The sequence below is a fragment of the Ranitomeya variabilis genome, chromosome 2, assembly GCF_051348905.1.
Source record: "Ranitomeya variabilis isolate aRanVar5 chromosome 2, aRanVar5.hap1, whole genome shotgun sequence".
NCBI lineage: Eukaryota > Metazoa > Chordata > Amphibia > Anura > Dendrobatidae > Ranitomeya > Ranitomeya variabilis.
In genome coordinates, this window is record NC_135233.1 from 1,043,807,801 (window position 1) to 1,043,830,294 (window position 22,494).

General features: G+C 44.3%; 1 protein-coding gene across 1 annotated transcript; it reads left to right on the forward strand.

The window, feature by feature from the left end:
• Positions 1 to 3,219: 3,219 nt before the first annotated feature.
• Positions 3,220 to 18,494, forward strand: LOC143804039 (uncharacterized). Its single transcript, XM_077281783.1, has 3 exons — positions 3,220 to 3,542; positions 6,097 to 7,019; positions 18,486 to 18,494. The coding sequence occupies exons 1-3, from the start codon at positions 3,389 to 3,391 to the stop codon at positions 18,492 to 18,494; spliced, it is 1,086 nt and encodes a 361-aa protein (XP_077137898.1). The 5' UTR covers positions 3,220 to 3,388.
• Positions 18,495 to 22,494: the final 4,000 nt, after the last annotated feature.

Here is a 22,494-nt window from a genome sequence, read left to right on the forward strand (position 1 = left end):
CAATCAAGTTATAGTGCAAAATAAATCTGCTGTATGGCAATTTTTTTTAGCAGCATGTGGATGTATTTCACAAAAAAATTGCTTCTTTTATAAAACTCTGTGGATTTTTGACCCCCAATCTGACCTCGATGTAATATCTACTGTGTAATTACTATACAAATAAATTCCCTACCGTGGCTGTAGTGCCATTCTCAAGTCTACAACAAAGGCTTCAGTTTAACTGTGTGTCTAAGGCTTCTTTCACACTTGCGTTGTCTGTTGTACGTCGTTGTGCAGTAAAATGACGTGTCGAGGTACGTTACGAAAATCGTGAAAAACGTGTGTGATGCATCCAGTGTAATGACGGATGCGTAGTTTGTGCTGTTGCCGGGAATCATATGTCCGGGGACGAGAGAGAGAGAGAGACTCTTTTTCCCGGATTTGAAAATCCTTCTGGCCATGCTCAGAGGGGAGAAACGTGATACGTCGCTGGATTCCTGTGCGGGAAGGTCAGCGACGGATCCTGCGTCCTTAGGCTTCCATTATAGCCGATGACGGGTAGTGCAGGATGCGTCACTGACCGATTTTCCGACGTACAGAAAAAACATTCCTTTGAACGTTTTCTCCGCACGACGGACCATTATTTTCCAATGGATCCAGTGCACGACGGATGAAATGGATGGACATCCGTCACAATCCATCGCTAATACAAGTCTATGGGAAAAAGCAGGATCCTGCAAATGCAAAAAAAACGCAAAGTGTGAAAGAGGTCTAAAAGTTAAAGAGACTCTGTCAGCACAGAATGACTGTTCAAACCAAACACTAGAGATCGGCGTAACCTTGGTGTAGCCAAACAGTTCAGTGCACTTTCTTATGTACTGGTTTCCCATTAGTTTCCTTTACCTTGATTGATATCTTTGGCTTTACAGGAGTCAGAGAAGGGCAGAGATGGGTGGAAACAAAAAGATGGGAAAGTGCCCTGAACTTTTGGGTCATTCCAAGACTGTACCACGTGCTTAGTTTGAAGAGTTAGTTTATGCTGACAAAGTGCCTTTAAAAAAATATATGACTATATGACAAAGGTTTAGAAACCGATTTATGCCACAATTACTAATCGAACTATGTTGGTCATCCCGGGAAATTCTTATCACAGACCTGTGGAATAAAAAGAAAAAACGTTTAGCATATTTACATAAAATTGTGGTAAAACTCTACGATTTTATTCATGTGACCCTTTGGATCACTGATCCACTTCTATCGAACCTGAGGACCTCATGAGGAGTATTTGTATGTAATTATGATTTTTACCGTGTACTCTCCAGAGTGTACTGAGAGTAATAATCAGTTTATATCTCTGCGGATTTATGCATCATTGATTTTGCTTCCAGGCAATCTAGGTATGTACCATGGTGACAGTATCCGGTAATGGAATTTTCATTATATAGAGAGCAAAAATAATCTGTGATAAGAAAATTTTACAGATTGGCCTCGGTTTCCAAGGTGAATTTCCCTATAGTCAAAAGAGCTTTGTCTTATCAGTTGTTACTTTCTCTTTTTAATTATCTCATTTTACAAGAGAAAAAAACATGAAGATAACTAGAGGTGAGCAACTCGATTCGTGGTGTCCAGACCAGTTTTCAAATCCAGGAGATCTTTACATCTGCTAAACAAATATAGCACAAAAAGAGGATTCAGAGATCCTCCAAAAATTCAGAAAACAAAAAAGGCAGAGGTGCTTACCTGCCTAGGCCTCCAAACAAGTGCACTATCAGGATGCAGTAGACCCATGTAGTTAAGATGGCGGTAACCCAGGTGCAGAATTGCCGATGAGGCAACCACTCACAACCTACCAAACTAATGAAGGGGGTGGCTGCTTGGCATATGACTGCACATAAAAGACTTTTATGTGGCGCTGTTCACATAATGGTAATGCACAGCATCTAGGTTAATAGCCTAGCAGTGACACCCTTCTATTGGCTCAGGCAGTTTGCCCAGCGCTATCCAAATGCATCCCATGTGAACAAGACAAAATGGGCCCAACTGCACTCCAAGAAAAAGTGCAAAAAACACTGAATCTCTGAATCCTCTTTTTGTGCTATATTTGTTTAGCGTTAGGACTCGTAAGCGTGGGGACCCGTGACATGGGTTACGAGCTTGCGTATTTTGGCCTAAATATTAACTAATACCTTACATTTTTTATATGTGTTTGCACTTTTTTTCGGGGTGCAGTTGGGCCCATTCGGTCTAGTAAGGCCGTACTGGGCCGCAGGCCTTCAAAGGGAGGACGCCATGACAGGGTTAAGTGATAATACATGAGAAAGCATTGGGTTGAGGGAATTTTGGGTGGGGAAGGGTTAATAAATTTGAATCAGGGGAATGATGTATGGCTAGGGGGAGGGGGAATGGGGAGAAGAGGCGGAGTAAGGGCGGGCAGTATAAGGGGCAACGGCCATCTCAGTGTGGCAACCATTTTAGGTCCCCCACCGTACTAGAAACAAGCTCAGAGCTGATTTTAGTTATGGAGATTGAGGCGATTTTGCAGCAATTGAGAGCAGCTGCGGGAACCAGAGGTGCGGGATGGCTGCAGGCATCCATTCAGGGCCTGCTGCCTGATGAGGGAGCCGACCAACCCCAAGGTTTAAGTGCAGGGCGACGGACTCGGAGGTCTAGGCCTCCGGAGCGCCTCAGCCCTGAGGCTACCCCCAGGGCCTGGCGCCGTATAAGGAGCCCCTCTAGGGACCCTCCGGCCGCGGTCACGAAGCGTCGGCAGCCGGCGCGTAAACCTGCGGCTGGGAGGAATCCGCAACACCGGCGGGGCCTGCAACAGGGGGAGGTGTCGGCCTCCCCTGCAGCGATGGCGTCTGGAGGAAGCGTGGATCCAGGAGCAGGAGCGGCCGCTGCCCAACCAGGAACGGGCTCGGCTCGGCGGGGCAGAGAGGTACTGAAGAGCACACGAGGGCCTGCTAGTCAGGTGCCTTCAGCGCAGGGGGGAAGCCGGCAACACGAGCACTCACCAGCAGCAGAAGGAGCCAGGGATCCTGGGTCAGGAACGGCTGGGGCCCCTTCGGTTCGGCCCCAGGCTCGGCATTCATCCAGCAGCAGTGAGGAGTCGGCGGGGCGAGCATCAGCACGCAGGGCGGCTGGTGAGTGGCAGTGGGGAGTCTCCTCCTGCTCATCGGCTGCTGCTGCTGCTACAGAGAGCAGAGCTGGACGTCCCTGTCCTGCAGCTGGGAGGGGGAGGGGGAGGGGGGGCGAAGCTGACCGCAGGCATGGAGGAGATCGCTGTGTAGTAGGAGGGAGGGAATCTCTGGCCACTGGGGAGGGGGAGAGGAGGGGGGAGCATGGATTAGGCCATTCATTTAGAAGAAGAGGATCATCAGATGGATTTGAACCAGGACATGTGGGACGTATGGACACTGGGGACGCAGCGGTCGAGTCAGGCTGGCTGCACACTGCATCAACTTCCATGGGACAGCACGAGGATGGAGGAAGCACGCGCCCAGAGAGATCGCGTCAGGACGCCGGATTGGCGGCTGCTGGGAACACAGCACCCAGGCAGCCAGGTGAGCGAGACTGCACTTCTTTTTACTTACCTGCACTAGCCTCAAATGTGAATGCAAGGGGGGAGGAATTATCTGTTGGGGGGGCTAGTGGCGGCTCTGGTGTTTTATTACAAAGTCTTAAAGATTTAGTGCGGTTATGGGAGGCGGGGAGTGCGCAGGGTACGTTATCTCCCTCGGCGGCTTGGTTAGGTAATAGAAGGGGTATAGGGGATGGAGAAAGAAGTCTGGAGTCACGTCCTGTGGTACAGAGCGAGGTAACGGGGGTTACTGCGGCGGCTGGGGACGAGGCGGCTTCGGGCAACGCAATAACGGGTCAGGTATCCACGGCGGTTGATAACGGGGGCAAAGATAAAGATGAAGCAGTGCGTTTAGGGGATGCTGCAAAATGTGAAGTGTATGTCTGTTTTGAGGGGCCTCTGGGAACACATTTAAAGCAGGAAGTAAGGGATAGGATTTGGAAGGGGGAATACGTGGAGATATTCTCACTTCTCCCACTCGAACGTTTTAATTTAGACAGGGTCAGACGGGATGAGTATAAAAAGGAAGACGAGGAGAGGAGACGTTTTCGTTTGATACCCCGCACATTCAATAATTGGTTACAGGCTTTCGCTATATTGGCTAGTGTGATTGGGGAAAAAGCGCCAGAAAATTGTTTGCCCCTATTCTGCTATATGGATACCATAGGGGAGGCATATAGAGTATACGGGGGACAAGGATGGTTGAGATATGATGAACAATTCCGCCAGAGGAAAGCAGTTCGTCCAAACATTAGATGGGAACATAAAGACATAGCTCTATGGATGAGAGTGACGGCCCCTGGAAAAGGGGGTTCGGGTTCACAATCGTTTCTTGGGGGCACCGGGGGTTCAGGGCAGTCAGGGCACTCGGTGGCAGTACAGAAAGGACTGTGCTTCTCATACAATGACGGCGCATGCAGGTTCGGCGCCAAGTGCAAATTCAAACACGAGTGTTCCGCCTGCGGAGGTAATCATGGGGTGTCGAAGTGCTTCAAGGGAGGAAAACAGAAGGGATCTGAGGGTTTTGAAAAAAGGGGTGACACCGGTTCGGCTGGAAGAGATGGAGCACTTCCTAAATAAATACCCTGACAAAGAGGCTGCAAAATTGTTGCGTGATGGTTTTCGGGAGGGATTCAAGATCCCTTTTGTTGACATGGAGGTGAGGTTATCAACCAGGAATTTGAAATCAGCCAGGGAATTCCCAGAAGTGGTCACTGAAAAATTGCAAAAAGAAGTGGCTTTAGGTAGAATGGCTGGGCCGTTTGACACAGCCCCCATGGTTAACCTGAGAGTGTCGCCATTGGGGGTTGTACCAAAAAAGGAGCCTAACAAGTTCAGGTTGATTCATCACCTCTCATTTCCGAAGGGCTCTTCGGTAAACGATGGAATTGACCCCCAATTGTGTTCTGTGTTATATACTTCTTTTGATTCGGCAATGTCATGGGTTAGAAAATGTGGACAAGGGGCCATGTTGGCAAAGACGGACATTGAGGCAGCGTTTAGACTGCTACCAGTTCATCCGGACAGTATGCATTTGCTTGGTTGTTTTTGGGACGGGGGATTTTTTGTGGATCGTTGTTTACCGATGGGGTGTTCATTGTCATGCGCCTATTTCGAAGCATTTAGTACGTTTTTAGAATGGGTAGTTAAGGACGTGACAGGACTCGGTTCTTGTGTTCATTATCTGGATGATTTCTTGTTTGTTGGGTCGGCCTTTTCTTCGGATTGTTCGGTTTTACTTCACTCGATGGAAGGGGTGGCTAAAAAATTTGGCGTTCCGTTGGCAGCGGAAAAAACGGTTGGGCCTGTTACATCTTTGAGTTTTCTGGGTATTGAAATCGACACGGTGGCAATGGAGTGTAGATTGCCTGAGGACAAACTGGTGAACATGAGATTGGAGGTGAAGCGTGTGGGTAGTTTGAAGAAGGTAACACTTCGTGAGGTCCAGTCGTTGCTTGGTAAACTGAACTTCGCATGTCGGATCATGCCAATGGGAAGAGCCTTTTGTCGTAGAATTTCATTGGCCACGGTTGGGATTAGGGCGCCAAATCATTTCATACGGCTTAGAAGGGATCTGAAGGATGATTTGAAAGTTTGGGAATTTTTTCTGGATTCATACAATGGAAAGTCACTCTGGATTGCGCCGGTGGTGTCGGCGGAGTTTCTCGGCATTTTGGTCGGTTCAGCGGACGAATCGGGTTTTTCTTTGTTTTTTCGGAACGAATGGTTAGTGGCCGAGTGGCCAAAAACGTGGAAAGAGAACGGTTTAGTGGCTGATATTACACTACGCAAAGTTTTTTCCTATCGTGGTAGCTTTGACACTATGGGGAGGCAATGTTCGAGACAAGAAAATATGTTTTTGTTGCGGCTCAGTTGGGGCCATGGAGGCTATTAATTCGTTGTCATCATCAAAACACTCTCTTCTGCGAGTTTTACAACAATTGGTTTGGGCTGGTTTGAATTTTAATTTGTGGGTCACGGCGGAACTTGGGGTTTTGAAATATAACAAAATTCTTGAAGCTCTTTCTTCTTCGCAGTGGGATCGTGTTCGGGAGTTGGCACCTCAAGTGGAACCCACGGGGAAGGTTTGTTCAGAGGAGCTTTGGAATCTTCCGCTGGGGCAGTGAGAGACTTGTTGGCCAGATCGCTGTCGGCTGGAACTTGGTCGCACTATACGAGGGCCTGGGATTCTTGGGTCCGGTGGAAAAATCAGATGGGTGCGGATTTAGAGGACGAAAGCAAATTGATTTTATTTATCGGTCATATCTGGGAGTCAGGTTGGTCAGTGTCAAAAATCAATAATTCGTTATCAGGCTTGGCTTTTGGCTTTAAACTTAGAGGGTTGCAGGATTTGACAAAATCGTTTCTGGTCCGGCAGGTGGTAAAAGGCTGTCGTAAAGGCTGGAAGGTGTCAGACGGTAGGCGGCCGGTGTCATATGAAGTTTTATTAAATCTGGAAAATCAGTTAGAGGCTGTGTGTTCGGATATGGGGGAAGTAATTTTGTTTAGATTAGCATTTTCTCTAGCATTTTTTGGTGCGTTTCGGTTAGGTGAATTGGTTAGTCCTTCCAAGTGTAAGAAAGGTGGTATACTGAGGCAGGATGTGGACATGTTTGGGGACAGGCTAGTGATAATTTTGCGTTCTTCCAAAACGGATACTGCAGGTAAAGGTTGTCGAGTGGTTCTTTTTGAGGTAAACGGCTCTCCAGTTTGCCCGGTAAAATGTTTGAGGGAGTTCCTGTCTGGTCCAGGTTCGGGGGATTGCCCATTGTTAGTGCATAAGGATGGGTCATTTCTCTCCCGTTTTCAATTTTTGACTGTATTTAGACGTTGTTTGGAAAAAGGGGGCATTTCAGCGAAGAATTTTAGTGGGCATTCATTCCGGATTGGGGCGGCAATGGAGGCTGCCAGGAGGGGTCTAGGAGATGAAATGGTTCAGAGCATCGGTCGGTGGGAATCAGTAAGATTTCGTTCTTACATTCGCCCGTCTTTGTTGTAACGGATTGATCTAATTGACCGCAGTTTTCCTTTTCAGTTATACGGTGTTGATGTTTCCTTTTCTATTTTCAGAGCCGAGGCAATTGCTTATTTGGATCATGGGTCATTCATTTGTATTCTGGGCGGCATTGAGGGCCGACGTTTGGCCGGACGGGAGACAACTGGGAGTGCCCCGATCGCGTGGAACCCTGAGCTGGATCGGAAAAAGGGGTATGATGTGGAAGCCATTGCTGTCGGAATTCCACAGATTTGTTCGATTGGATCGGGTGCCAGACTTGTTGGTGGTTCATTTGGGGGGCAATGACTTGGGCAAACGTCCCTGTAGGGAACTAATTAAGGATATCAAGTTTGACATGTTACGGCTTTGGTCTATGTTTCCACGTTTGTTGGTTGTTTGGTCGGACATTGTGCCCAGGAAGGTTTGGCGCGAGGCAAGATCTGTTCATGGTGTGAACAAGGCGAGGATTAAGTTAAACAGAGCGATTTCACGTTTTATGGTGAGAAATGGGGCACTTGTGGTTCGGCATAAGGATCTGGAGTCTGGGCAAGGGGAATACTGGAGGAAAGATGGGGTCCATTTAAATGCGATAGGTCTAGATTTGTGGTGTCTGGCGATTCAAGAGGGCATTGAGAAAGGTATTTTGGTATGGCGTGACATAAATGTTTGAGGGGTCAGAACATTTATGCTGGTGGCGTGGGGGGGGAGGTCCTCGAGGTTGGTGGTGATGGAAATGGTGGATCGGAGGGGGGGGGGATCTCTAAGGTCCTGGACTCCCCCGTGGGTGAACAAATTTGGAATGGAACAAAAAGATCACATGGAGGTGATAATTAGGATATATGGGTAATTTTGGAGGAAATTGGCCGGGTGAGTCTATGGGCGTCTCTGAGCTGGAGCGTAGCGGCTAGAGGAAAGACGTGACCTGGAGGCCAAGTTTTACGGTTATGGAAGACAAGTTTTTATGGTCTGGAGGCCAAGTTTATTACATTTTGGGGCCTCGAGGACCACCCTCCCCGTGGTTAATGTTTAATAAATAAACTGTTTGTTATTATGTGTTAATAAACGGCTGCTGTGGCCAACTTATCCAAATACCATTGTGGTCAGTTTTTTATTTTAGATAAAGTGGTCGGGCCGTTTGGTTGAAGGGTAAAAATGAGGAGTAAAAAAGGTGGGTAGAGAAACTCATGGGGATTCACGTATACCAACTGTCAAGTAAGGCCGTACTGGGCCGCAGGCCTTCAAAGGGAGGACGCCATGACAGGGTTAAGTGATAATACATGAGAAAGCATTGGGTTGAGGGAATTTTGGGTGGGGAAGGGTTAATAAATTTGAATCAGGGGAATGATGTATGGCTAGGGGGAGGGGGAATGGGGAGAAGAGGCGGAGTAAGGGCGGGCAGTATAAGGGGCAACGGCCATCTCAGTGGGGCAACCATTTTAGGTCCCGCACCGTACTAGAAACAAGCTCCCACCCACCCTCCCTTTTTTGTTGGTTGCTTTGGAAACGTTCATAGGTGATGTCAAGGTCGTTAAGAAAAAGGTGTTATTATCGTTGTATTGCTCGAATTATTGCGTTATGTTTTCTGTTGTTTTGTCGCGGCAGCAAGGCGTGGGGGGGGAGGTCCTCGAGGTTGGTGGTGATGGAAATGGTGGATCGGAGGGGGGGGGGATCTCTAAGGTCCTGGACTCCCCCGTGGGTGAACAAATTTGGAATGGAACAAAAAGATCACATGGAGGTGATAATTAGGATATATGGGTAATTTTGGAGGAAATTGGCCGGGTGAGTCTATGGGCGTCTCTGAGCTGGAGCGTAGCGGCTAGAGGCAAGACGTGACCTGGAGGCCAAGTTTTACGGTTATGGAAGACAAGTTTTTATGGTCTGGAGGCCAAGTTTATTACATTTTGGGGCCTCGAGGACCACCCTCCCCGTGGTTAATGTTTAATAAATAAACTGTTTGTTATTATGTGTTAATAAACGGCTGCTGTGGCCAACTTATCCAAATACCATTGTGATCAGTTTTTTATTTTAGATAAAGTGGTCGGGCCGTTTGGTTGAAGGGTAAAAATGAGGAGTAAAAAAGGTGGGTAGAGAAACTCATGGGGATTCACGTATACCAACTGTCATGTAAACTTGGGTGTCTGTTCACATGGGGTGCATTTGAATAGCGCTGGGCAGCCCGCCTGATGTAATAGAAAGGTGTCACTGCTAGGCTGTTAACCTAGATGCTGCACATCTCCATTGTGTGAACAGCGCTACATACAAGTCTTTTATGTGCAGTAGCATGCCAAGCAGCCACCCCCTCCATATGATTGGTAGGTATCTTCGGTCCAGCATCCTGGTGCTGACTAGGCTATGCGACTTTGTGAAGCCAAGACACTAGATCTCATGCAACGTGGTGACATGCGATGAGCCGTGATTAATTTGTCTAATAATGACTCGAGGCACCCAGAATGTAAGGCCGAAGATGTGAAATAAAGTTGCCACAGATGACTGGACTGCTTGCTTGACCAGAACAACCAAAAACAAATTGCTGCTTTCTCCATTCCTTACCACAAAAAAACCATCAACACTACGTATTGCTAAGACTCAGTTCTCATGAAGCTTGGAGTTTACGTCAGAGGTATATATCAGGGGGATCTCTTAATGAATCCCCTATAGTGGGCATATAGTGGAATTCCCCTCTTACAGCGTCCCATTGTCTCCATACACTTTAGATAAGTGTGGGCTGAACAATCCTTTAGGCTACTTTCACACTAGCGTTTTTGGCTACACGTCGCAATGCGTTGTTTAGAAGAAAAAACGCATCCTGCAAAGTTGTCTGCAGGATGCGTTTTTTCCCCATAGACTAACATTAGCGATGCATTGCGACGTATTGCCACATGTCGTAACCGTCGTGCGACGGTTGCGTCGTGTTTTGGCGCACCGCCGCCACAAAAAACGATTTTTGTGCCCCGAGACCGCCATTTTCGACCGGGCATGCGCAGCCAAAACTCCACCCCCTCCTCCCCGGACCTTGCAATGGGGCAGCGGAAGCGTCGTAAGACTGCTTCCGCTGCCCACGTCGGGCATTTCTTTCACAGTATGCGTTGGTACGTCGGGCCGACGCAGCGCTGACTAGTGACTTACGTTCTCTGATTTAGCTCCAGTGGTCTGTTTTGCATCTCTCGTGTTCTGACTGTGGCTTGCATTTTGACTGCCTTCTTGTGTGCTGATTTTGTCCTTTATATGACTTCTTAGCTTTTCTTTTGCTTGGCGACTTTTCTTGCCTCTGGTTACCACTTCTGAATGGCAGCCTTTCCATGGAAGGAATCCACTGGACCTCATTGTAAGACAAGATTCCTGTGTATGGATTTAAGGGTGAAAGTCAGAGTTCCTTGTGCCAAGTCTGTCCAAGGAAGCCTTTTTCAGCTTGTAGCCTCTGACATACATAACACCCACCTGGAATACAATGGCTCTTCAATGATTAGTCACACATTGACATATTATCAATTGACTGGAGGCATGGTGTGACTTGGTATAGAAAGGTACAACGTGTCCTGCCCAACCCCAGTGTGCAGTCGGCTTTGGATGAATATTAAAAGAGTCTTTGTAAATTGGTCAAAAATTGCACAATGTAGGCACTTCTGCATAATAGTTACAAGAATAAGGTTCATAAACTTGGTATTTACACTTTAATATGAGACACACAGACACACAGAGTTGAGGTTCTCCAAGGAGGCATAAAAGTCTTAGTTAGACAATACAGTTTCTATGAACCTTTTTAAAGCCGTTTCCTCAGTCCTTATAAAGAGACTCTTTACAAACTCCAGGACAACTAACACAGGAAGCCACCAACGTTATCTTACTAATCCTAGGAGAAATGTCTCTCTTTCTGCCACCTAGTCAGGAACACAAGGATCACTAGCCAGTCCTTTGTCTTTTACATGGTACATTAGCAATTCTGTCTCACCTCCAGTTACGATCTGAGCTCTTCAAAAACTAGCTCATGAGCTCTCCTAAAAAGAGAGTCGGTGGTCGAAGACTCATATAGGAAACTTGATGATGAAATTTTATGTGAAGTTGCCTCTAGGACAAGAATAATAAATAACTTACCTCAGGTCCCAGGTTGCCCCCTCCCCTGTGTCCTTGCCTATGCATCGATTTATCCTCCATGGAGATACAATAAGACATCGATAGGATACTGGCATCCATCCATCACAACCACCGTTTATTTAATACATAGGGAGGTTTTCCAGGTGTGTACAGTATATTAAATGGAGACAATGCAATATTCACTACTGTTAACTGCATGCCACTATGCTGAAGTCACAACAAACATGAAAAAAGTGATTGGCTGTGATAGGTCATCAGAGGAGCATCAGGGGTGGATAGTGACGGCAGACACAAACATAACTAGAAAGATGGTTATATTGAGGTTTTGCTCTTTTCATCCCATCTACATTGAGGAACTCTTTGAATTTCTTTCATTGTGTTAAGATTTTGCAGATACAGTAAGTTATTATTGAACCAAAAAAGCAATAAATACAGACAATCTTCAACCCACCATTTTTTCTGTCAACGAGATCTAAAGCTGAACTTGCAATTAGCTTTTAATTGAAGACAAACAGTTTTAGTATCATAAGGATTAATTGACAGAAGGTGGGTCTACAAAAGACTAATATGGAACTTAAGACCACCATACACACTAAACAGACAAACCTACCAATTTAAATGGGTTTGGATGACATTCTAATGTGCATGGGGACCTTAATCATCTGTCCTGGGATAGCAGGATCTGGTATTTCCCATTTTGGACTGTTGGACCTTTAATAGAAAAGAGGTAAGCCGCCAGGAGAAGGAGTCTGGCAGCGGCTCTCTCATAGAGAGCAAGGCAAATTGAGTGCCTATGGTTTTGGTGGAGTCTGTGGAAATACAATCAGCCTAACTGGCTGATAGGTATCTAACATGTATGGGTGGGACTTTATGGTCGGGTGCCCATTTCTTACATTTTCATGTTTACTTTCCTATAGGAGTATAGGAGGTGCTTCTCTTTTTCTGCACCAGGAAAGATGAGTTTTAGTGTCTCTTTGTTCTGCAATAATTTTGCTTGGTTTTGAAATAACTAACAGGTTGATAATAATAAAAAAAAATGTACAAGTGTTAATTTCCCATGGTTCTATAGACCTTATGTAATTTTATTGATATTGAAGTCCCAGTTGGCGGTTTAATGGTTTGGTAGTTGTTGGACCATCATGTGCTCCTTCTTCCTTTGGCTGTGTGACTCCAGTAATAAGTTATCTGGTTTTATTACAAGGTGATCATCAATAAATGTTTTTGCTGACCCTGACTCATTAAGGGTGAATTGGAATCGGAGCCTGTGTTACATAAAAAGAATGCTGTGGTCCAGTGTATGGATGGTGGCAATCATTTCCTTTGGTATCTCAAATAAAACCCAATTGGACTCCGAACCTGAGTTTTAAATCGGATGCTTACTACAAATTGATTTATTGAGATTATTAAATTATCAAAAATCATAAATTAATTTACCAATAATATATAGAAATGCAACACATTTGGTAATATTAGTATTGAGAACAAATTTCTAAATCAATAGGATCTCTTGTCATGACAATGAAAGGGTTTTACAGGAGCCTCCCTTTGCAGGTCATTAAGCAACCGCATACTATTATAACTAAGCATCTGGCCTAATGTCACCGGAAATGTTATTGCAGCAGATAGCTCTTGCAGAAGTTTACCTTTAAATAGGATATCTTTTAAGTGCACACACTTTTCAGCCAGGAAGCTTGTCGCTGAGTCAATAACAAATACATTTTGGTTTTTCGATATGTGTGTGCACTTCTAAATGGTGGAAAGAGATGATTCATAATTTCCATTAAGAGGAGACCTGGCTGTGGCTGACACACTGCCAAGTTTAGTTTTACAAATATTGCAAATGAATGTTTTCCGTACAAAAGACCTTCATGCGCCGGCCATTGTCTGCAGGGACAAAGTGTTAGAGAGACCCTCTGGGGTGCAGTAGGCAATTTACAAAATGGTGACATTGTGGGTTCAAGAAAAATAGTGCAAAATAGAAAGCAAGTGCAATTAAATAGCCAATCCCTGGAGCTAGGCTGAATGGCTGGAGGTAGTCCTCTCCTGCTGGTTATAAGTAGGCCTCCAGTGACATTATTATTCCTTATATTGAGTAATAAAAATGCCGCATTCGACAGGTTTTCCAGAAACAGATAGATGAAACTAACTGAACAGGATGGAATGGTGATATAACTTCTAATAAAATATGCTAAATATATTCTATTCCATTATTTATAGGGTTTAATGCCACAGGGGTCAGTACAGTGGACAGGTGCATGACTTATTCCTTCCAAAGACCTTACTAAGGACCAGGGGGCACTCATTACGGGTGGAAGAAAGGCGATTCTGGCAGATAAATAGGAAAGGGTTCTTTACAGTTACAGCAGTCAGAATGTGGAATGCTCGACCACAAGAGGTAGCAATGGCAGACACCATAACAGCTTTTATGCAAGGGCTGTACAATTTCCTCACTACACAAAACATTGTGGGTTATATATAAATTAGTGTAAAAAGTACAATTGGTGCAGAAGGTTGAACTTGATGGACATAGGTCTTTTTCAATCTATGTAACTATGTAACTAAGAACATACCAAGAATGCTATTTGAATTTTATATATAAATAATATATTTACAGTGGTATGAAAACGTATTTGCCCACTTCCTGATTTCATATTCTTTTGCATGTCTGTCACACTTAAATGTGTCATATCACCAAACAGATGTAATATACAGTATATATATATTAAAGCGTTTTTGGCAAGGCCAGCTCACCGCTTTGAAGAAACAGGAATACATCCAACCTGTGGTTACAGTTCACACGGAAAACGGAATGGGATACATCCACACATGTAAAGAGAAATATTTTTGTTTCTCCAGCGATCAGTCCAATGGTAGAGTAAAATATACCTTTTATTTATCCATTAAAATGTTCCAGATTTCTTCAGTAACAATATTGCATACATTCAATCCCTTATGGACGACATGTTTCGACACCACATGTGTCTTCCTCCAGGTCCCAGGATTTGCAGTGGTATGATACTCCTTCCATTTCAATATGATCGCTTGCACAGTGCTCCTTGGAATGTTTAAAGCTTTGGAAATCATTTTGTATCCAATTCCAGCTTTAAACTTCTCCACAACAGTATCACGGACCTGCCTGTTGTGTTCCTTGGTCTTCATGATGCTCTCTGTGCTTCAAGCGGAACCCTGAGACTATCACAGAGCAGGTGCATTTATACGGAGGCTTGATTACACACAGGTGGATTATATTTATCATCGTTAGGCATTTAGGACAACATTGGATCATTCAGAGATCCACAATGAACTTCTGGAGTGAGTTTGCTGCACTGAAAGTAAAGGGGCCGAATAATATTGCACGCCCCACTTTTGAGTTTTTGAATTTCCACAAAAATGTAAAATAACCAATACATTTCGTTCAACTTCACAATTGTGTTCCACTTGTTGCTGATTCTTCACCAAAAATTTACATTTGGTATCTTTATGTTTGAAGCATGATATGTGGGAAAAGGTTGAAAAGTTCAAGGGGGCCGAATACTTTCGCAAGGCACTGTACATATTTTCCTCTTTGTTTCATTGCAGCCATTTGGTAAATTCAAAAAAGTTCATTTTTTTCTCATTAATAGTGTTGAGTAATACCTTCCGATATTTGAAAGTATCGGTATCGGATGGTATCGGCCGATATCCGAAAAATATCGGATATCGCCGATACCGATACCCGATACCAATACAAGTCAATGGGACACAAGTATCGGAAGGTATCCTGGATGGTTCCCAGGGTCTGAAGGAGAGGAAACTCTCCTTCAGGCCCGGGGATCCATATTAATGTGTAAAATAAAGAATAAAAATAAAAAATAGGGATATACTCACCCTCTGACGCGCCCTGGTAGTAACCGCTGTAACTGGCAGCCTCCGTTCCTAAGAATGAGTGAGTGAAAGACCTGCGATGACGTCGCGGCTTGTGATTGGTCGCGTGACCGCTCATGTGACCAATCAGAAGCCGCAACGTCATCGCAGGTCCTAAACTCCTCATTCTTAGGAACGGAGGCTGCCGGTTACATCGGTAAGGTCCAGGGGCCGCCGGAGGGGTGAGTATATCCCTATTTTTTATTTTAATTCTTTATTTTTTACATAAATATGGATCCTAGGGCCTGAAGGAGAGTCTCCTCTCCTCCAGACCCTGGGAACCATACACTGAGAACTTCCAATTCCGATTTCCGATATCACAAAAATATCGGAACTCGGTATCGGAATTCCGATACCGCAAGTATCGGCCGATACCCGATACTTGCGGTATCAGAATGCTCAACACTACTCATTAATGTACACTCTGCACCCCATTTTGACTGAAAAAAACAGAAATGTAGAAATTTTTGCAAATTTATTAAGAAAGAAAAGCTGAAATATCACATGGTCATAAGTATTCAGACCCTTTGCTCAGACACTCTTATTTAAGTCACATGCTGTCCATTTCCTTGTGATTCTCCTTGAGATATTTCTACTCCTTCATCGGAGTCCAGCTGTGTTTAATTAAACTGATAGGACTTGATTTGGAAAGGCGCACACCTGTCTGTATAAGACCTCACAGCTCACAGTGCATGTCAGACCAAATGAGAATCATGAGGTCAAAAGAACTGGCCAAGGAGCTCAGAGACAGAATTGTGGCAAGGCACAGATCTGGCCAAGGTTACAACAGAATTTCTGCAGTATTCAAGGTTCCTAAGAGCACAGTGGCCTCCATAATCCTTAAATGGAAGAAGTTGGGGACCACCAGAAGTCTTCCTAGATCTGGCCGTCCAGCCAAACTGAGCAATCATGGGAGAAGAGCCTTGGTGAGAGAGGTAAAGAAGAACCTCAAGATCACTGTAGCTGAGCTCCAGAGATGCAGTAGGGAGACGGGAAAAAGTACCACAAAGTCAACTATCACTGCAGCCCTTTACCAGTCAGGCCTTTATGGCAGAGTGGCCCGACGGAAGCCTCTCCTCAGTGCAAGACATATGAAAGCCGCATAGAGTTTGCTAAAAAACACATGAAGGACTCCCAGACTATGAGAAATAAGATTCTCTGGTCTGATGAGAGGAAGATAGACCTTTTTGGTGATAACTCTAACTGGTATATGTGGAGAAAACCAGGCACTGCACATCACCTGCCCAATACAGTCCCTACAGGAGATTATGACTACAAGTGTAGATGTTTCCTGCCTCCTGATCCAACTACACCCCCATCACTGATTAGAAGCTTTCTGTAAATATACAGTACACACCGAAAGCTGCCAATCAGTGGTGTGGATGGGTTTATACACAGCTTAGCATTTGAGCACTGCTAGAACTGCAGTACAGCAAACAGGGATATTATCACACCTGCTGCACCCACTAAGTGATACTGTTAAAACTAGTATTGATGTGGTGGTCCTAGAACAGTAATAAAATCGATAACTGTTTAGTAGTAATCTGATATACCAACGCTGAGAAATCGAGCAATGAGCTTTAAAGGAAATCTGTAAGCAGGTGTTTGCAATGTAATCTCAGGACATCATGAGGTAGGGGTTAAAACAGAGAATTTAGGGATGGGTCACTTATCAAGCTGACTTCTGTTATTTACATACAATGAAGAGTTTTATCACTACAACACTATCATTGCTGTGACTAGCTGGCACATGAGCTCTAGTCCGACTCCACCCCCTCTTGTAATAAAATGCTCAATGTTAATAGACATTGTACATACAGAACCTGGTTGGGGTGGGGTCAGCTTTCTCAGCTCTGCTTCATGCTACATCTAAGAACTCTGATTGTATCACAACTGATGCACCCAGTAAACTAAGTGATATATCATTGGATTCAGGGTCTCTTTGCCTACATCATGCTGCTCTCAGATGAGATGGCAAAAAGTGCGCCAAGATTCACCTTAACACCACATGCAAATTAGCCACAAAGTGTATTCTGACTTGTCAGTATTACTCTTAGCGTGCCTTAATGTATTTCCAGGCTAGTTCGCAAATCAAAGCTTGATTTCTCCAAAATACCGCACACCACTAATAAATATAAATATAAAAAGGCAAACTTTTATTGATACAGCAATTTAAAAACATCTAAAAATTCCCACCATTACCAAGATGATCCCGCCAAAAATATCAGAGGTCAAAAAATGCATATCTTAGACAAACATTTTGTAATATGACAAAATATAATGCAAAATAACCATATACCACGTGACCTCTTATATGATTACATAGATAGCTAGGAAGTTCCCCGGGGTTAATGATATAGACAACACATGTATGTACAAAAAAATGAACAAGGACCTGTCTGGGTAATTGAATACACAGCACAATATCATATATAATCTGTACCTGTATGCCAGAGAAATATTAATATGCATAAAAGGCAGAAGCAATGGCACAAATCAGCGTTATGCCACAAATTTGTGAACGAAATCACCAAATCACAGCGGTATCAACCGCGACCCTGTGCCCAATCATGTGCAGAAGAGCGTTTCCCTACGTCCTTCCCCTGACGAAGCCGTCCTTGTAACGGCGACACGCGTAGGGTTTGTCCCCATGCTGATCCCTGCCTTTCCTCCTTCCCCCGGTGGTTGCCTTCCATTGATTTGGGTTTTACACATGGCTGGACCCAGGTCTCTATCGGTGCCGTACTGAGGTTATGTTTACGCTTACAGACCATGGCACAACGCTCTTCTGCACATGATTGGGCATAGGGTCGCAGTTGATACCACTGTGATTTGGTGATTTTGTTCACAAATTTGTGGCATAACGCTGATTTGCGCCATTGCTTCTGCCTTTTATGCATATTAATATTTCTCTGGCATACAGGTACAGATTATATATGATATTGTGCTGTGTATTCAATTACCCAGACAGGTCCTTGTTCATTGTTTTGTACATACATGTGTTGTCTATATCTTTAACCCCGGGGGGCTTACTAGCTATCTATGTAATCATATAAGAGGTCACGTGGTACATGGTTATTTTGCATTATTTTCTGTCATATTACAAAATGTTTGTCTAAGATATGTATTTTTTGACCTCTGTTATTTTTGGCGGGATCATGTTGGTGATGGTGGGAATTTTTAGATATTTTTAAATTGCTGTATCAATAAAAGTTTGCCTTTTTACATTTATATTTATTAGTGGTGTGCGGTATTTTGGAGTGGTCCTTTTTCTCTTTTTACCTTGTCATGTTACATTACCACTCTTCTGCACCCTTCCTGCTTGGACTTGTGCAATAGTAGTGCGCCAGTGTCTGCTTTATGGTAAAGCTTGATTTCTCAGCGCTGTCACATTGGATTATGGCAAAACTGGTGTCATTTTTATTGTTGTTCTAGGTTCTATAAAGCCATATCTCTAGTCTCAGTACTAAGATTATCCTGACAGCATCCTTTTAGCCAACCTCAGAACAGCCATTTCTTTATAAAGACCTGACGGCTCATGACCAAATAAACATTTGTACTGATTCACATTGCTGATATGTTAATACCAATTAAAGTGAAGTAACAAGACAATTTACATTTATTGCGCTCCATTTCAATCAGCCAGATGTGAGGATAAAAGATCTTAATACATCAGACGGCTCTAAACCTCGTTGTACTTACAACCATCACATTTCACGGTCCTATTTGATGGGAATGTTTACTTTCGGAGGCAGCATTTTGCCCGATTTGTTTGCTCACCTAAGGCTGTACATTTATTCCCATAGCTGTCCTTCAAGTAATGAAATGCGTGTGCATACTAATTACCTAGCCATGAATGGAGTCATGGGACTTACTCATCAATTAAAAGGACCTGATAAAATTAGAAGGATGCTGACATTATTTTGTGTTTGGTGCACTGCCGGCAAACTGTTTAATGAAGCAAAGAGCATATTGTTAATAATGGAAAAGCAGAAGAATGTGTAAGAGTCCGCGCCATAACAGAAGAATCCATCAAGAATCATTTTCATGTTATTACAGATCTCACAGGAGACTGCCGGAGATGGTAATGTGAATTGCTGCAGTGTTTGTTGCTCTTTAAACTTCACTTGTAAATCTATCACCTCCATTGCATTATAGATAAATTATCTTCTGCTCTCAGGATTAGAGCTGGTAAATCTATTGAAATGAAAGAGCAAAACTAGAATTTCCATGCACGTAAATATATAAAGTCATTCAACGAGAAAACAGCTGACCGCACCACCAGAGTGCTCGTAAGCCGAACCCACCAATTTACAGCTGAAGCTGGTCACTCGATCTCGGGTGCTTGGCTGAAAGACCATGTAGATACATCTCGCAGACAAAAGAAAGTGGCAGCACTCACCGATCTTCTAAAACAGGTAAACCTTTCTTCCATCATGATAAAATCTTCGCGGCTCGGGGGTGTACATATGAAAGAGTGTGTAGGTCTGGACCTACACACTCTTTCGTATGTACATCCCCGAGCCGTGAAGATTTTATCATGATGGAATAAAGGTTTGCCTGTTTTAGAAGATTGTGGTGAGTGCTGCCACTTTCTTTTGTCTGCGAGATGTAAATATATAGAGGGTCAACATCAAAGTAGACAGTATCATTGGATAATAACCGCTGACAGAATAACTCAAGATGAGCTCTAGGAAGCCATCTTTTCACCCAAGGCCAAGTCCAAGAATTTTCCCAAAATTCTGTTGGAAAATTTAATTTTACATTTTGTATCACAGTTACTATTCAGCATTAAAATGGGTTGTCCAGTTGATTCATTTTTTTTAACAAACTCAATATGTTAGAAGGAGAAAAAGAAGCAATAATCACACTCACCGATCTCTTATCCCTAGTTCTGTCTTAGCAGACTAAAATTGCCACAAATAGTCGACTTAGCCAAACAAGGACTGAGGTAGATTACTGCTATGGCCAGTTTGTGGCTGAACCACCATATACTGTTATTTCCAATGTATCAAGTCCAGCTTGGACTAGGAATAAAAATGGCTGTATATCTGAATTTGATGCAATATACACTAGGCCAAGCAAGTCAATGAGTGCGTGAAAATCTTCGGACTGCACTTCTGAGTGCAGATCGATTTCCACACACTGACATAAGGGAGAAGATGACAAAATTTTGTTCTCAAATTTCTCCACACAGTTCACTCTTATTTTCTCACCTGAGAAAATCGGATCACACTATGCTGACTAGTCAGAGTTTGATCATCGGCGTGTCATTTGTGCGATTCTCACAGAATGAGAGATTCTATAGCTGTCCGACCCTATCCTAAGCCTTTAATAAAAAAAAAAGGTTTATTTATTTTTTTTTTTTAAATCCGACGAAAACCCATTGAAAAGTGTATTGTAGAGTATGCAACATATTCTACTAAGCTGTATGGGGGGGGGGGGAGAAACAATGGCAAACTCGCCTTTCACTCCATGCAAAATTCATAGGGCTGATGAGTTTATGAAATACCACCAAAATGGAGTTTGCAAACATCTTTAAATCATCTGCTCTTCAGCAAGTATGTTTTCGAAATATTTGTTACCGATACATCAACATTGAGACTGATGTCTTTTTGAGTTAAGGGAAATATGTGTTAATACCTTATAGTTTCTTTTGGTACAGAGAGGAAAGGAACAGGCAAAGCCTAAGTGGAGGCCTGGATATAACAGATGTTTGTAGGAATACACTGGGTTGTGTGGGGGTTAGATTGGTAAAGGAGACAAGAGGGGTTTTTTTACACAACATTAGGGGATTGGTTCAGGCAGTGAAGGAGACAGGAATCAAAGAAAGTCAATAGAATTTTATTTTTGCTCCAGTAAAGGTACCGTCACATTAAGCGACGCTGCAGCGATAGCGACAACGATGCCGATCGCTGCAGCGTCGCTGTTTGATCGCTGGAGAGCTGTCACACAGACCGCTCTCCAGCGACCAACGATGCCGAGGTCCCCGGGTAACCAGGGTAAACATCGGGTTGCTAAGCGCAGGGCCGCGCTTAGTAACCCGATGTTTACCCTGGTTACCAGCGTAAAAGTAAAAAAAACAAACAGTACATACTCACCCAGCGTCCCCCAGCTTCTGCTTCCTGACACTGACTGAGCTCCGGCCCTAACAGCACAGCGGCTTTCACTTTCACTTTAGGGCCGGCGCTCAGTCAGTGTCAGGAAGCAGACGCTGGGGGAGGTATGACGCTGGGTGAGTATGTACTGTTTGTTTTTTTTACTTTTACGCTGGTAACCAGGGTAAACATCGGGTTACTAAGCGCGGCCCTGCGCTTGGTAACCCGATGTTTACCCTGGTTACCAGTGTAAAACATCGCTGGTATCGTTGCTTTTGGTGTCAAACACAACGATACACGGCGATCGGACGACCAAATAAAGTTCTGGACTTTATTCAGCGACCAGCGACATCACAGCAGGATCCTGATCGCTGCTGCGTGTCAAACTAAACGATATCGCTAGCGAGGACGCTGCAACGTCACGGATCGCTAGCGATATCGTTTAGTGTGACGGTACCTTAAGAGCTTGCCCACCCTTGTATTGATAGTTGGTAGTCGATCTGGTCAGTAGTATAAGGACTGTGACTTAAGATTCTTGTAGTAATCAGTGAGAAGATCGTAGATTGTGGCCAAAGTATAAGGGCCCCTTCACACTGTGCAATCAAAGTCTGAACGAGCGTTCGATTTGTGACGTTTATCCGTCCTCGTTCCGAGGTTGCAAAGTGTGACATGGCGTTACGATTTGCGACGCAGCCCAGCATCGTACGATGTGAAAGAAAGAGCAGAACTTTCTTTCGTCGTAAATGTCTCGCTGTGGCGGTCGAAATCGTAGTATGTGACGGCGGTCATACGAGCTCGTAATGCGACTACGTGGGTTGGGCTTCCGCATACCTGTCTCCTGATTGGGCGTGACGTTTTAGCACGCCCATGCTGGTAATACGTCACGCTCGGAGTCGTAGGACTATGGCGGTGTGAAGGGTAGCGTACGATTGCGACGCGTGACGTTCACATCGCAACTACGTCAGAAAAAGCGTTAACATCGTAGAGTGTGACCGCTGGCTACGAGCTCGTACTGCGATGTCGAATATGACGCAAATGCGTCGTAATCGTAGCAGAATCGACCAGTGTGAAGGGGCCCTAAGACCCTATTTTCAAGCACTATAAAACTGCTCCCACCAGTTTTAGGGCCCCTTCACACTGGTCGATTCTGCTACGATTACGACGCATTTGCGTCATATTCGACATCGCAGTACGAGCTCGTAGCCAGCGGTCACACTCTACGATGTTAACGCTTTTTCTGACGTAGTTGCGATGTGAACGTCACGCGTCGCAATCGTACGCTACCCTTCACACCGCCATAGTCCTACGACTCCGAGCGTGACGTATTACCAGCATGGGCGTGCTAA

Excerpts from the sequence above, each read along its gene's own strand:
- LOC143804039 (XM_077281783.1), top strand. The coding sequence starts at position 3,389 with ATGGACACTGGGGACGCAGCGGTCGAGTCAGGCTGGCTGCACACTGCA. Across the intron at positions 3,543-6,096 it reads CACAGCACCCAGGCAGCCAG|TGGGATCGTGTTCGGGAGTT; the intron begins GTGAGCGAGACT and ends TCTTCTTCGCAG.